Genomic DNA, 16,229 nt, shown 5'->3' with positions numbered 1-16,229 from the left:
TCTTTTGTGTTGCATGGCCACCACTGCGTTTCCATAGTATAGCTGTATGAATAGGTATGGACATAGAATGGATTTGGCAGTTTCCTCAAACCAGCCAGGGACATAACATACCGGAGATAGGATGTATGCATTTCTGAATATTATTCTGCTTTGCCAGTAGCCACAGCCTCTTATGTTGAGCAAAAACATGCGACTGTTTAGCGTGATATTGCGCTTGTTCTCAATGCCTGACCATATAGAAATTGAAGATCTGTCATGCAGCGAGTTAAATATTTTCCCCTACTGTGATGTTAGGTTGATTGTTTCTCGTACATTTAAGAGCACAATTCGTAACTTCTTACTATCAAAGTCAGGTTAATGATATAATTGGTTTTCTGCCAAGGTCCAGCTCATATCTTTCTTTTTTGAATGGAGGGCAATGAAGCCGGACTCCTTTCAGGTTCAGCTGTCTCAACGGTACTGCAACATGTGCTACTGAACCTGCCATTGCATGTGGTACAAATGAACAATTAAAAACTCTTTTTCCTTATTTATATCAAACACTCAAAATTGGTATAAAAACATTATTTTTCATTTTGATAACTTTCAATCAACACATTTTAAATATGAGTCATTAATGTATGTATGTATGTATAGGCATTTATATAGCGCACTACTTACCCGGAGGGTCCCAAGGCGCTTCGACCGCTGCGAAACCCTTCCTGGCTTCCCTGAGAGATGGTCCCTTAATGGGTATCTCCAGGGTGAGACCAGGCATCCCCGGCGGTCTGAACAGCAATGACAACCCAAGAAATAGCCTTCCTTTATAATCTTACCAATTACAATGGCACAAGTCTCATCACAAACATAATGTGAAACTACTATCAATAATTATTGAGCCAGGTATATATTTTATTAATAATAATATGCAGATGGAGATGCCTCTATATTAATTTCTATTAGGCACTCATACTAAATAGAACAGTAACAATGTCCACATAGGATAGAACCTGTACATAGTAGTTCATAACAAGCAGAAACTCGGTGAATTCACTCATTCTAAACAGTCACACTTGGAAGAAAGAATGAGGATTGCGTTAGTTTCTGCTATATCTGACACTATTTATGATCCGGGATTAATTGAAGTTAGGTTCTGGCTGATATGGGGTCAGAGAGAAAACTCCCCAGAAAAGGTCAAATTTAGTTAATTGTTTTACAAAGTGTAGTGTTTAACATAGCACAGTATCTTGTAAATTGTAATACATTGTAGAATGTAGTGTCTAATGGGGTGTAGTTCTCACTAAATTGTGGTGTTTAGTAAAGTATGGTGCTTGCTAAACTCTAGTTTATTGTAGAATGTGGGTTCTAAGGGTCACGGCCAATGACCACTTCAGAGTTGGACTGTTCTGATGCGTCTAAGGAATCGTACCCAGTAATGGGTCGATGTAGACTGTATAGGGATGTAAGGTTGACATATGTATGGTCTTGTGATAATATCTAAAGGTTTGTAAGTTAATAGAGTACAGGGAAAGAAGGTGCAAAGAAACTAGTTTGAATGTGGTTCAGAATGGCACTAAGGATTTGCCTAATACTTTTAACATCTTAATGTTCTACAAGTATGTCATTAAATGGGTGAGTTTTCTCTGCAATAATTTGGATTAGAATTTAGAACTTTAAAATCGTTTAGTAGGTTTCTCTGCTCTGAGCGCAACCATTATTTTAATTGATCCTCATTGTTGCTACAGGTCTTCTTGAGCAGACATTTGATTTGTCGGTCTTATTTCTCATCTACTGTTTGTCTCGCTGCAGATCTCTCTTAAACCGGTTATGAACAATATATAGAGAAGACTTTGTGTATGCTCGTTTCTCATGCTTGAATGGCTTTCTTGTCTGTCTCTCTTCCTTGCTCCCGGTTCAGTGTCTTTCCTCCTGTTTGTTCTGTTTCTCAGCTTGTCCTGCCTAGGATTGTTTTAGTCTCTCTGTTTTGATTGGGTAGCATGTGGCTTGCACTCCTTAATGTCAGACCTTGCATTGCAGTGCATCAGATGGACTTTTTCTCTCCCTTTACGTTTTTTCCCTGCTCCCACCTCCTTCTTTTATGAAAAAGTTCTCCCTTAGCGCCTACTTGTCCTCCTGCCAGTCCTCTTGTGTGAGTTCTGCCCACTTCTATATTGGTGGAGGCGAGCCATCTTCTAATGGTTTTCTAACCGATTTCAAGACGACTGCCTGGGCATGTGCATGCACACATGCTTTGCATGCATTTTGAAGTCCATTTTCTTAGACTTTAAGAAAACGCACTAGAAGGTGGGTACTTTGGATCCTTGGTTGCTACCTTTTAACATATTTTCTTAAAAATAATAAAATACATTTAAAGATAACTGCAAGTGGCGCACATTTGTGATGGCCTTTCAACATGTGTTATTCAAACATAAGAACATACATTCACAAATTGTCATGCTAGTTGTGCATGATTCCGCAGCAGTCGTCTTTGAATGTATTTTCTTTTAACATACTAATATCAGTGTAGCCTAGGGAAGAACAAGTTATATTAATGATGATTTGCAGTTATTGCAAACAATTATTGTGTAATGGTCTTCAGGTATGTAGTTTAGAACCATGCATGTAGCTTTGATCTTTGATGTGTCTGTGGCACCGTTCGGAAGCGAAACCTAGCTTGCCTTCTGAACCTAGCCCGATACCCTTATTCAGCCAGCTATTCTCATGACTCTGTTCTTAGGGTTGCGGGAGTATGTCTCCAGCACATTTACTCAAGATTTGATAATCGATTGTGATGTAGCTCCGAAATGGCAAAACACACAAGATGATGAACTGAATGTTGCACAAAGGCAAAACATTCACCCCCAGTCACAGATCTGGGTTTAATCCATCGTTATTTTGCTCACCAAGCCACCCCAGTTCAGACATGGCCATATGCAAATCAGTCTTGACCCTGTGCCTCATGGAAACGAACAGTCCAGCCCAAACTGTTTTTTTTTTTTGTAGCTCCGAAATGGGCTAAAATGCCTACGTTTTTATGTGTTCTCTTAAAATACTAAGTATTCTCACATATTGTATCAATCCGTTTATTAGGTCTCAGTCTGACGTAGAAAGCGCATGCGCTGCTCTCATCATACGAGGCTTCTTGGAATCAATACGATTCCAGAAGCCTCGTCTCAGCTCCACCTTCAGTTTTGATTTGTGCGCGTCGTTTGGTGTCACAAATGATGCCAAAGGCAGTGCAATGATTGCACAGAAGGCATGTCAATCACTGCTTGTTGCCACCCTGTCTCCTTTTAGCCACGCCCAGCGGGATTGGATCTCTTACCGCGGCGTGGCACAGAAGGTTTAGTATTAGCTTGACGCACTTTTTTTTTGTATGCTTGTTTTTTTGTCCTTATAGCGCATGCACACCACTTGCGGGCTTAACTACACGCCCGATTTCATTTTCACCGTTGCGGGTTTTATTATTTTAATTTGGAGGCTGCGCGCCTTATTACTAAAAGCCCACTTTCATTTTAACATCGCAGGTTTCATTATTTTAATTTGGAGAACTACAAGCCTGCTTTCATTTTAACATCGCGGGTTTCATGCACCCCACCCCCTACACAGTGATTGCCGCACTTTTTTGTGTATGCTTGTTTTTTTTCTCTATCCAGCGCCACCTGGAGGGGGTGGGGGGGGGACAGTGTGGGTGATTAGTTACACTTCGCTACCCCTCCTCTGGTGTTGGTCTGCCCAGTGAAGCAGAGTGATGCCCCCTTACTACAGGTCAGGCAGGTCTCCAGGCGTCTGCTGGGTTGCCTCCGTCCCGGGGCAGGGCTGTCAGAGTCGGCATTGAGTTCATGCACTTTGCAGATGGAGGGCCCAGGGTGCCGGCAGCAGAGAAGAGTGGAACCAGGAGAGCAGTTCAGAGCCGGGGGCTGAGAATGGGAAGTATTGCGGGGTGGGTGAACGGGGGTGAGGGTTGGCACCCATGTATAGGATCCATGCTCGAGTACTTCCCAGACTAGAGTCCCTCCAGTCACTAAACCTCCCACAGAGAACAGACCATTAGAGTGAAGAAAGAATAGCCTTGTGTCATTAGCCCAACAGGAGGGACCCCTGTGCAACATAGTGCCCTCTCGGAGAGGAGCCCCTTGTTGTTAGCTATAGTGTTGTGGACGAATCTAGGGCTCTAGTGTAAGTTTCCTGAATCATGCCCTTATATAGGTATAACTCATCATATCCTTATACAGGCATAAGAATCATAACCATATTTAGACATAGCCAATGCAGTACAAATACGGCATGGCTACTTCCACAGATTCCTAGAAATCACAACGAGTTCTTGGAGAGACCAAACCTCCAGCAGTCCGGGACTTTCCCCTCCTTCTGTATTGATTTGTCCTAGAACTCCTGGAGTCCTAAAAGAACTGCAAGTGCATATTATGTCCAACCTTACGTCAAACTCCACACCTTCCAGGTATAAATATACCAGCATCTGCCCTAGCAAAACACACGGTGGTTTGGAGCAGATCGACTAACTACTTGCCAGACGCCCTGCTGTAGCGAGTGCCGAAGGAAGCCGACCCTCCAGCTGACGCACTGAGAGAGACACTGTCTTTTCTCTTGCCGAGAAATCCAGCTCTGGTGTTTCCCGGCTACCCTTGCGGGTTACTGGGAGATCGAGTCCTGAGAGAGAGATACAAGACCTCCGACATTCTATAAACAAGGTACGGAGCTGATTAGACCGTTAGAGAATTCTTGGATAGATTCTTGGCAGAAACAAATTTACTCAAACTACATCTCACTTACTCCTTCCCATGTACTAGGCTTAGGTTAGGTACACCGGGGTAGGCGTATCTTAGAAGCACCAGTTGAGTACATTTAGTCATCTTTTATCATTGTATGTATTTTATCCATTTTAAGTATCTTATGGCTTAGAAACCATATAAATGCTTTTACAGTATTATTTCATAATACTCTTTTTACTGTACGCACTTTACTTTATGACAAGTATTGCGATTGTAGCAATTCACTTCTCTTGCATGAGAAAGAAGACTGATCAATAAATAACCTTTTTTATTGAAAACGCCAGTCTCTCTATTTCTCTGCACTTCTGGTGAAACTAAGCATGCACAATTGACTGAGTGAAATAGCCATCTATTGTTTCCGCGACTCTGGAGATACATTCCTTATTCTTGGGGAACAAAGTTGTCCTGTTTTATGGTTGTCAGAAACGAATCCCTTCTTGTGTATTCGAGAAAGTTTCTAGTGACCTCTGAGCTAGCTGGCATTCACAAATTAAGTCTAACATATTCAATAGAGACCTAGTCAACTTCAGTCCTACGTCTAAACTATCGTTTATGTTATTCCAATGCGCAGAGCCTATTGGGAATATAGGAACTACACTACATGGCGCCCAACGTTTGGTAAGGCGATAATTTAACGCTAGATACAAGAGTAACTCAGTGGTGCTTTTCACACAGATCCCTTTTCCCGTAAAAACTCCAATAGACGTCTGGAGTGGGTGAATGGTTAATATCCGCCAAAACATAGTAGGAGGAGAATCCTATGTATTAGTTTTTGGTTTAGTCAACGTTGAAGAATACAGTGTTCCAAAATATTGTGCACCTAATCTTTGTTTCCTTGAAACTTGCTCTGCAAACTTTCAGTCAGTAAAATGACGGAGAGTGACGACGAAAGGGAGAGAGCTAGGATAGCAGCTCAAGCCGTCTTAAATGACACAGCTCTCCAACAAAATGACCCGGATGCTATATTCATCCCGGCAAATATAAGGAAAACCATAAAACTTATAGAAAATGGAGTATCATTGAGAGGTGGTAAAGTTATATTTGTGATAGAGGCCCATAAATATCGGCAGACAGAGGTATTCTATTCATGGATAACTTTTCCAGCAGCAAATCCAGTGACACACGAGTTCCACTACTACAGAGCAGAGGAACCTCCAACGGAATATGTTCCTTTCGAGGACGTTGAAATTCCACTAACTTACCAGGAGCATCAGCACTGGTTTAATGGTGCCCTAAAACATCAAAATTACATTACCAGGCTCGGTCCACTAGGTAGACCAGGAGCTACATGGCCGATTCTAGTCAGTTATACACCACATCCTGACATTGAAGAAATGTCAGACAGAGAACTGTTAGCTCAGCTAAAACAATTAATTAAAATACATAGACAATTGGTCCAATATGTCACGCGGACTTTAACAGTCAAACCTGCTATAAAAATTCCACAGCACACCCCTCACCAGGGGAATACAAACACAATTACACCACAGACTATACAATCAGTCATTGGTAAATTACCCGCAAAACGGGAACAAATTCCATTCTGGTTGGCTAAAAAAATTACTCCATAGAGGCAGTATTCCCTGATAGTACACCTCATGAAAAACACAGAATTCTGACAATCTGTTTACCAATGGGGATCGCACCACATGTGGAAGACTGTGACACTTGGGGAACAGTCTTTGCTTCAATCTACACAAAAACACATGGTGTCCCGTCTATGGCGGTTATACCAGACGTACTAAGACAGATTCAAAATGAATACGGTCCAGAGCCTGCTTTAAATCTAGGTATGAAATTAATGAAAGACTTTAAGCAAGTCTCGGCTATACTACTAGCCAACATAAGAGGAGAAGCAGCATGGTGGAGAAGTGTGGCTCAGGGGTTAGAGGCGGCAGACCCAGAAGCTGAGATCGGCCCTGGACCAGGGTTCAATTCCCCGCCTCGGCGGGTCTTGGGCTCAAAAATTCCACGGACTCGATAATTCTCGCTCCGGTGCCTTCTCGACTCACGGGTTCACACTCTGCGACTCTGGGCAATAGCTTGCTTAATCTCCACAACGGCCCCTCGCGGCGGGATGCCTGGCTTTCACCTTGTGGATACCCTGCTGGGGTTATCTCACAGGGGAATACCAGGACGGGTTCCCTAAGCATGCGCCGGGAAACCCTTTGTGGGTAGCTTTGCGCTATATAAGCTCAAATACATTTACATTTACATCTGTGGCGATCCACCAAAAGTTAAAAGAAACAGATATAGCAGACCAACCTTTTGAACTTGCCAGAATAATTGAAAAGTGCTATGAAGAATTAGGTAGAGATAGTTTGGGTGGGAAACCACTAAAACCACAACTAACAGAAAATCCTGAAAAAACTTTTATTAAGAATAATCTCACTACTCCAAAAAAGAAGTGGGAGAGTAATAAACATACTTTTCCTAGAGAAATATATTCTCAACCTAGAGGAAGATCTCCTCAACAGAGACAAGTCTCCCCGAAGGGAACCCTCTGAAAAGAGATATAACCTCAGAAATAGGGATAATTTGACTTCCTCCACGAAATCGGAAAGAAGAGGACGGTCAGAACATAAAGAAGAGCGCGTCAAGTCGAAAGACAAGAAACCTGCTCATCAAAGTGAAAAATCACAATTTTGTAAAAAGAAGGTAGCTAGCATAAAGATAAAACATGCCGAGGATCCTGAGGACACAACTCAAGAACGGAGAATGGGCCCAGACAATGCTAGACCGTGCAGCAGAAGTGACCATAGCTCACAAGATCCTGATGAATCTCCTGGAGACAGTGGACACAAATGAGTAAATTCAGGTGGAAACTGCAGACACCAGAGTTAGTGTACCCCATAAATTATATGAAATAACATTACGTATAGAAGGGGACAAAACTTGGAAAATAAGAGGTCTCTTTTGGGAGAAGCTATCTAAAGGCTAATATATCCTTCTAGCTGAGAAAGACTGGCCACCAGAATTTGTTAGGGAGTGCCCACATGGCGAAGAAATGATTATGCCTGCCTTCTCAAATCACATTCCAATTCATAAAAAATACACATATGCTAGAAAATGGGCAGTGGCCCAAGCCCCTGCATTATATAAAAATCATGTAGGATGGGATGAGGAATCCCCTCCCCATAAAATCCAGTTACAAAATCAACCTACTGCACAAAGGCAGTATCCTGTTAAGCAAGAAGCTAAAAAACAAGTCGGGGAGATCTTAGATCAACTTGAATACCAGGGGGTGATTGAAACTTGCACCTAACAAATGAACAATCCTTTGTTTCCTGTCTCCAAACCAGACAATTCATATCGTCTAGTATTGGACTACAGACACTTAAACACCTGTTGCAAAACATTTGCAGTATAAAATTCACACAGTGCAGCACTAATGAATAACATCGTACTCAAAAAATATAAAACAACCCTAGATATTTCAAATGGTTTCTTCTGTCAAAACATTGCACCAGAAAGCAGGTATTTGACCACTTTCTCCAGTATGGGGGCCCAGAGGCAATTTTGCCGTCTCCCCCAGGGATTCAAGAATAGCCCAGGGTTATTTTCAGCGAGAGTAACAGAGTTACTACAAATGTATGATGATGAGGCATTATCTTATGTCGATGACATCTATCTAACAGACGATGATTTGGACAGGCACTTGGAAAGAGTGAACACCATTGTACTTGGGTTCGCATCAGAAGAGTACAAATTAAACTTTAAAAAATTGCGAATTGCCCACCTCACTGTCCTATTTCTCGGATAGGAGTTATCAAGTGAAGGCAAAAGCCTGGCAGCCAATTTCTTAGAGAAATGTGTGCTGCTCCAAGCTCCAAAAACGCTGAAAAAATATAATCAATTCTAGGTTTCTTGAATTTTGGAAGAACGTACGTTCTGAACTACGCAGAGAGGGTTAAACACCTCTACGAATTAATTAAACCTGATTTCATACCAACTAATTGGACACAGAAACACACAGAAATTTTACGTTCAGTACAGACATGTTCGCTAAAACAAAGCTGCAAACACGCGTAAACGTACGCAACCTTGTAATCCGAGTCATCCCAGGAAGATGCGGATTCACATACCTGACCTATAATGAAAAGGAAACGGTGCCAATAGCTTACAAATCACACTTGTACACACAAGCTGAAATAAAATTCACTTCTACTGAGAAAATTCTGACAGCGGTTCAAACTGCTGTAGCAAAAGAAAGAGCCCTCGCATAGGGTAAACGTATAATAATCGTTACACCTGTACCTACCCTAGAGGCAGTGACAAGAGCAAGCATTCCAAATGCTAAAGCTTTACATCCGAGATGGATACAATGGGTTAATTCTCTTGCTGCATCAGACGTAATTTACCAATTTGATCCTAACTTGAAAATACAAGAATTTCTCCAATGCGAGTATGAATGTCCTCTGCCAACCGAAATTCTGCCTCTCGAACATTACGGCTGTATAATATATACAGACGGATCAGCACAGCCCGCAGTTGGGGGTAAACAAGCTTATAGTGCTGCGTGCGAGATTGTTGAAGGTCGCTGGCACGAAGGTAAATTCAGACCTATGGTCACTAAAACTCAATCACTCGGAGACTGTACAGCTCAGCGAACTGAACTCCAAGCATTCAAGATGGCGCTTGAAAATACTGATCGCGAATTCCCCACACTAATAGTGTGCGCTTCGTATTACTGCGTCCAGTCTTACAATGAATACTTGCAGAACTGGGTTCAAAACGGTTTTAAAGATGCGAAAGGTAGCACAATTAAGCATAAAATGCTTTGGGAACAAGTAGTTATTTTGCAGAAAGAACTACAAAAGACTCACGTGATACATACACTGAGTCATCAGCGTGATGGAGTTCACGTTGCAGGGAATTCATTGGCTGATGAAGCCGCAAAGGCAGCTGTACACACGGCTTCCGTAGCTACAATAAAGCGTGCTAGGAAAAGAATAGATGGTGAAACGCTGTTAAGGCAACTATGCGGCGTTACCTTTACACTACCCACTCACGAATACATACATAATTGATGCAAACTCTGTTCCTTTTGCTCGAATCCCTGGAGTGGGGGACAGAGTAATTCCAAACAGGAAGCAGAGAGTTTTCTTGATTCAAGAAGCACACATGGGAGAGGGTCTAAGACATCAAAAGATCATAGATTCAATACGAGAATTAGACAAAGTGTACTGGTGGCCAGGAATGAGCTTGGACAGCTACGAATTTGCAAGTAACTGCCCAGACTGCAACAGAGATCGCAGTAATGAACCGCCCCAGACACCTGATCAGAGTAGCCAGCCAGATACAGATACCTCTGTTAGACCGCATTAGGCTATCTACCCGCAGGCATCCCTACAGACAAATGCGGTCCAACAACTGATGCCAGAACTGTTAATAAAGATCTGCGAGTCTTTATCGGCACATACGCAATTGGCACGCTACATTCTGACCAGGGTCCTGCGTTTAGCTCTCGAGCTTACAACGAGACCATGGCCAGCTTGGGCGTTGCATTGCGGTATTCTAGTCCCTTCCATCCTGAGGGTAATGCGGTAGTTGAGAGAAAAAAACGTGACATAAAGCAATCTAGAACAGCGAGGGTTTGGGTGAAGGGTGGGTCAAACATCTAATAAGTGTCCAACGTAGTCTTAATAATCTGCGAAGACATTCTCTGGGTGGAATCACTCCGTATGAACTTTTGTTTAGCACTAGAATGTTGATCAAAGACCTCGGTGGTCAGACTTCAGTGGTGGAACAAAAAACCTTTAATATCAACGATCGTTTGGCTGTTTTACAGGACTTAAATGAAACAAGGAGAAGTCTAAATAACACAAAGCAAAAGCCAACGGCCACTGAAGAAAACCCACCTGTCCCAGCAAGACCTGTCTGGATTCCAAAGATTGGGGATCTGGTCAGAGAAAAGATCGCGGTGAAGAAGGAATTTGGGTCTTCTTACAGAAAAGCAGTACCTGTCTTAGCAATCCACGGAACAAGATCAGAAGTACTACCGCCCCTTGCTGATAAAAAGGAGAACAGAGTTGCATCAATCGACCTGGTAAAACCACAACCATGTGGCCAATAATAAGTAGTAGGTCCAGTGGACTCCCAAGATGTAGCAGACGACCAAACCTTGCTACAATTAAAGAGGTTCAAACTGAGAGACTAATCACATTTGATAAACCTGCAGTGAATAAAGAAGGACTATGCAACAAAGCCATGGAATTAGTGCCTCTTGAAACCCAAATTCCAACAGTTCGTCAAGAAACACCTGTCTACAATGATGTAGCCTCTAACTAAACTAACATGACAAAGGAAGAAGCAACTACAAAGATTAATAACAATCATGATGCAATTCCAACAATTGACAGAACTGCCTCTGGCTATTTTATCAATTTTGATGACTTTTCTGAAGATCCCAGTGAACATGAAGAAAAGCCAGCAAACAAAACTTTCAAAGAAAAAATAACAGAACTCTTTCATCAACTTGGAGAAACATATCTGATTTCACCATGGATTGAATTGTGGATTGTGTTAGGTGTACTTTTCCTCCTGCTCTGGCTCATTTTGGTTTTAAGCTTGGGAAGAATGATTGATGGAAAATACAGTACAATGGACACAGCAAGTCAGAAAATCAACTTGGTTCTATAGCCTCACAAATCTTCTCACATTGAAAAAAGAGAACTATCATCAGTAAACATCACAGCCATTCCTATACCTGGTGGTGTAGCATATGACGCTACTGATTACGACATCTATGGCCCGGTTGAACTCTTGAAGAATTCACACCAGTTCAAGGTTTCTTTAAGTGACTTTGTCTCACCGAGCACTGATGATTGGGACTTTGAAACTATTAATAACATGATGTCAGATTTAGAAATGTCAGCAAAATTTACAGAACATGGTTATTTAGAAGGTTCATCAGATTATGAACAAATGTATTGCTTTAATCATTATGGTGACCACTATTTGCATATATCTGCGAATCCTAGAAATGTTTTTACTTGTAATCAATGGGAACATTGTCCAACACCTCCAAAAGGCAGCTCAAAAACATTTTATGAGAAATTCCCATACTTCTCAGGGTTTAATACCACAGATCCAGAAACGTTTTATTTCAAAATTATGAATAAGACAGGAATGAAAAACATGTTGACAAATACTAAACTAATTTATTCTGCAAAATGTTATGCACATTTGTTTTTTAATTTTGGAAAGACAACATTGAGACAAAAACGGTCTGGAGTACAAAAGTCTCCCTTTAATGTCACTCTTGTCTATATTATTTTAAATTATGTAAGGACAAACTATTATTCCTGGACAGAGACAATTCACATGGTTGTGCTGATTTATATTCTTGTAACCATGGATCTCCTTCAAACTACGAGTTATGTTTGGACATCTTCTAGTCAATTTGCTATTCTTGTATGTTACATTGGTGTTTGTATCAAGTGTCACTAAAAATGTGTCTGTTTCTGCAACTAATTCCTTTTATTTTTCCATCAGGAAAATGGCTTTATGAGGTTCTCATCTCCTCCCAGGGACTCATGCAAATCGGATGGTGTACCGTGAACTGCAGATTCAATCAGGAGGTAATTTCCACCTTCTCACACAGTTTTCCGACATACATTTACAATCTTTTTTGTTAAGGTTGTGCCCTGATCCTAAGGGAATTATAGGATAAATTGGTGTGATGGTCGGTGATTTTTTAAAGTGGTAGTGCATAATCTGTGGCCTAAACTGCATTGAGCAAGCAAGGCTAGTGAGCCCTTATAAACCTATCTCTCCCTCTCCCTCCCCCTCCTCCTCCTTCATCCATTGGTCCATAAGAGCTCAGAGGAAGGTATCTCCCTACATAATTATTTTTAAAAGGGCGCTGCTTGTGCTTTTTGCAGTACAATAGCCGAGCAGTGACAAAAGTCATAGGAGTTACAGGTATTTAAATAATACGGGTTTACAATTTGACTTTACCTACTTTCATTTTCAAAATGTGTAACACAACTTTCTTTTTTTTAAATTACTTTTCTTTTCACTTTTCCTTTCCTTTTCATCTACATAATAAGTCATATAATCCTGCACGGCAGGGTAATAAAATTAGCTATTAAGGTTCTATTATCTCGGGTTGTTAATACGTTAGATCTATCGCTAACATTAGGCAAATATTGCAGGTTCAGAGAGTAGTTGGTAGCTCTACGGATCAAATGTTCAGAGAGCAAAACCTGAGGTGGCATCTGGTTCGGGCCTTAAATATATATATTTTTTTTGTAATGTCATAAATACTATTGATTTAGATCAGGGGTCACCCGACTTTCTGCTAGCAAGAGTTACTTCTGATTAAAGAAACATCCAGAGCTACTACGTAGTTGTGTGGATTAGATAACAAGTGAATACTAGTCCAGTAACAAACGGCACCCTAGGCCTCATTGTCATGTAGTACATAGGATGTCACACCTCTCATTCTGAAAGCTGGGGCCTGAAACATGTCCAGTATCTGGCTAATTTCCTTCACGTCCGTTGGTTGCTGTCCAGAAATAAGCAATTCAGAAAGTTTAATTTAACATATACATTGCACCCTTAACTCCATAGGTGCTGAGATTTTCTTGCCCATTGCTGAGCCCTTTTTTTTTAATGTTTGGGGCAGTTTGCTCTTAAGCCTTCAAAACGGTATTCTACAATAGGCATAGAGGCCAAATTTGTATCCTATTTTCCCCACTTGTCGGGGTTTCAAAAGCTATCCAGGGTGTGTCTATTCCAACGGAAGGAACAAAGCAAATATCCAAAGTTTTGCAATTGTTTTTTTAAATGGGATAAAGTACTATGGAAGAAAGCATGTGTTTTTTTTAAACCTGTAAATCAATATATTTCTGCATTGTAAACAGAGTTCCCTTTCCCTATTCAGCACGGGGTCATGTGTGTAGGTTGCTCAAGATTTGCCCCAAAAAACTAATGTTGAAATGAAGAAACGTGTTCATCTTAAATTTTTTAACCTGCTGGCAGATTCAGAAAAGTAATATTACCACTAAGCCTGTCAGACTATTTGGTCGCAGCGATATAAAGCATTTATTCGGTGTCCAAAAACATGCAATACCCAGAGCCAACAACTGAGCTGTAGCTTATGATTTTCATTGTGCACTGACTATGCTTCAATTCATATGTTAAATTCTAATAAATGAAAAGAGGATATGAAGGAAATCTGTGCATTCTTTAAATGTACCCAAGATACAGAGTTTCGGGATAGTGGTTATTTGTACATCTCTGAACTTGAGGTTACCCATACTGTTTTGTGAAACTGAGGGCGTTTCTCAAAATATGTTCTTTCTTGTGCACTGGCTTAGATTTGGCAGGCAAAAATGGGGATAAATTCAGTTGGCAATTACAAATGTTACACTTATTTTGTGTTCCCATACTTCTGATATAAACAGTAAGGGCCACAAATGCAAAGTGGGGACATAACATTTTGCCATGGAAAATGACTTATTTTGGTAATATTGGTAGCACCGGCATTTGGGCCTGGGCTGGCCGTCTCTATGTAAAATGTTCGAAATCCACACATTTCTGAAAAAAAAAAACAACCAGTGAAGTCCAGGGCAGTATGAATTGCATGGATCGTACTACATTATCTTACCCATAATACCCTGCAAACCTCACACTTTGTCTAAAATCATGCATTTACCTTGCATTTAGGTGAGGGGAATTTTCTGAATCTCTAGGGGCCCACAAAATTCCTACCACTCAGCATTCCCACACTTCCCCTGATAAACGGTACCCCTATTGTGTCTGTGGGGGCTGGTTTAGGAATACGACTGGTATGGTGTACAATCTTATCCCCGGCCATGCACGACCAACAGTGTGTATCTGGTATTCCAGATTTTGAATTTAGAATTTTAGCCCCAAGTCTCACCCTAATATGGCGCAAAGGCCTCAGCCTGCCTTGCAACATAAATCTGCACCTGGACCTGGGCACTTAATAGTGGCAGTGGACTGATGTCCTTGTCACAAGTTCATGCCTGTGGTGTGTAAGCATACTCTGTTATGTAGCAATCTTATTGTGACCAGGCATTTTTACCAGTGTCAGGGAGGTGAGAGCTAATGGCCCACTCGGGTAAATTCCAGCTGCTCACGACAAACCCTGTATCTTAGCGTGATATCCCACTCGCATGAAGTATACAGTGTGTAGCATGCTCATGAATCACCACACATATGTTGAGATGAGTGAACCAGAGAGGCACAGGCCTGCCAGTTCCATTTTGGATACTCTGTCCTGAGTACAAGATGGTGGTGAGGTTGTTTTCCCAGACCATCGAAGTGTATTGCTGATATACCTGTGACTGGATGGAGGGACCCGTACTGACATGGGGAAAGCAGAGACAGGCTTCCCCTTAGATATTCTATTAGATCCATTGATGCTGAAAGGCTGCTGATTAGTCTTTTTGGAGACTGGGATTTGGTGGGTGGCAGTAGTTATGGGTGGGACTACAATTCCTGTTGTCAGGGTGCAAAGGGTATTTTGAGGAGGGTCAGCTTTTCATGTCTATTCCTGATAACTGCGGGGTATGGATGTGATTGTCTGATGGAGACTGCTCACACCTCTTTGTACATCTCTGTCCTTGGTGCTCCAACCTGGAGATGACCCTGCTGTGAAGAGCATCACTCAAGTCCAAGACCGAGTTTCGAAGACAGCCTTAAACCTCCACCGAGCACAGACTGTGAAGCCGACCTGAGACCTTCTGCTACCCAGAGGCTGGTGATGCAGTGAATTATTAGTATAGCCTGACCGGAGACTCATAGATGGCAAGGGTTGAAGTGCTGCACTGCACTTGTTACTGTGCCCCAAGGCCCTCGTAAAATACATGACCAGGTCTGAGGGGGATGGGTAAAGTTAGTTAAGGACAGATGGCTGTATTGGCCTCACACCCGCCTAGCGGGTATCCGATTGTCTTTTGCTCTGTGTAATATTGTGTTTTGTAGTGTAATAAAGTACTTTTCTCTACTAACGCAAAGCATTGGGCTGGGCAATCACACTATTGTGCTTCTGGATCTTTGAGTTCTGAGCCTGTTGTTTCCACATACTTACCTCTTTGAGAAGCCTGTAACTGCTCGTCACCATTTCCGTGTTAATAGTGGTACCCCGCAGGACATATTGTTTGGGGTCAGGGCAAGTTTTCATGTGTTTTTTTCCTTGGGGCAAGTAGGCCCAACCAGCTGTAGCATAAACCCTTTGGCTGTGACTTTGCAGTAACACATTATGGATCAGGGAAGGGCACTGTCTGCAGTTAAGATAATATTTTTGCCCATATATGCTATTCAAACTTGTATTTATGGTTCATTACTTGAAAGCCTTAATTATTAGGGTGAGCACTATAAGTAAATGTTGTAAGCTCCGACTGCACAACTGACAGTGGTTCTATTATAAAAATGTGTACACACATTTTCAAAGTTTAGCAATATGAGGCTATGTATAGTGCT

The 16,229-nt window shown here is 41.6% G+C and overlaps 1 protein-coding gene across 1 annotated transcript in view; it reads left to right on the top strand.

The window, feature by feature from the left end:
- RNF123 (ring finger protein 123) overlaps positions 1–16,229 on the top strand; it is a 2,099,603-nt gene that overhangs the window by 326,305 nt on the left and 1,757,069 nt on the right. Inside the window, exon 7 of the mRNA XM_086938772.1 lies at positions 12,270–12,355. Within this exon, the coding sequence (XP_086794898.1) occupies positions 12,270–12,355 (86 nt within the window). The remainder of the gene's footprint in view (positions 1–12,269; positions 12,356–16,229) is intronic.

The sequence above is a fragment of the Lissotriton vulgaris genome, chromosome 9 (assembly GCF_964263255.1).
Source record: "Lissotriton vulgaris chromosome 9, aLisVul1.2, whole genome shotgun sequence".
Classification (NCBI taxonomy): Eukaryota; Metazoa; Chordata; class Amphibia; order Caudata; family Salamandridae; genus Lissotriton; species Lissotriton vulgaris.
Note: the sequence above shows the minus strand (reverse complement) of the source record. Positions and strands in the feature narration are given on the sequence as shown.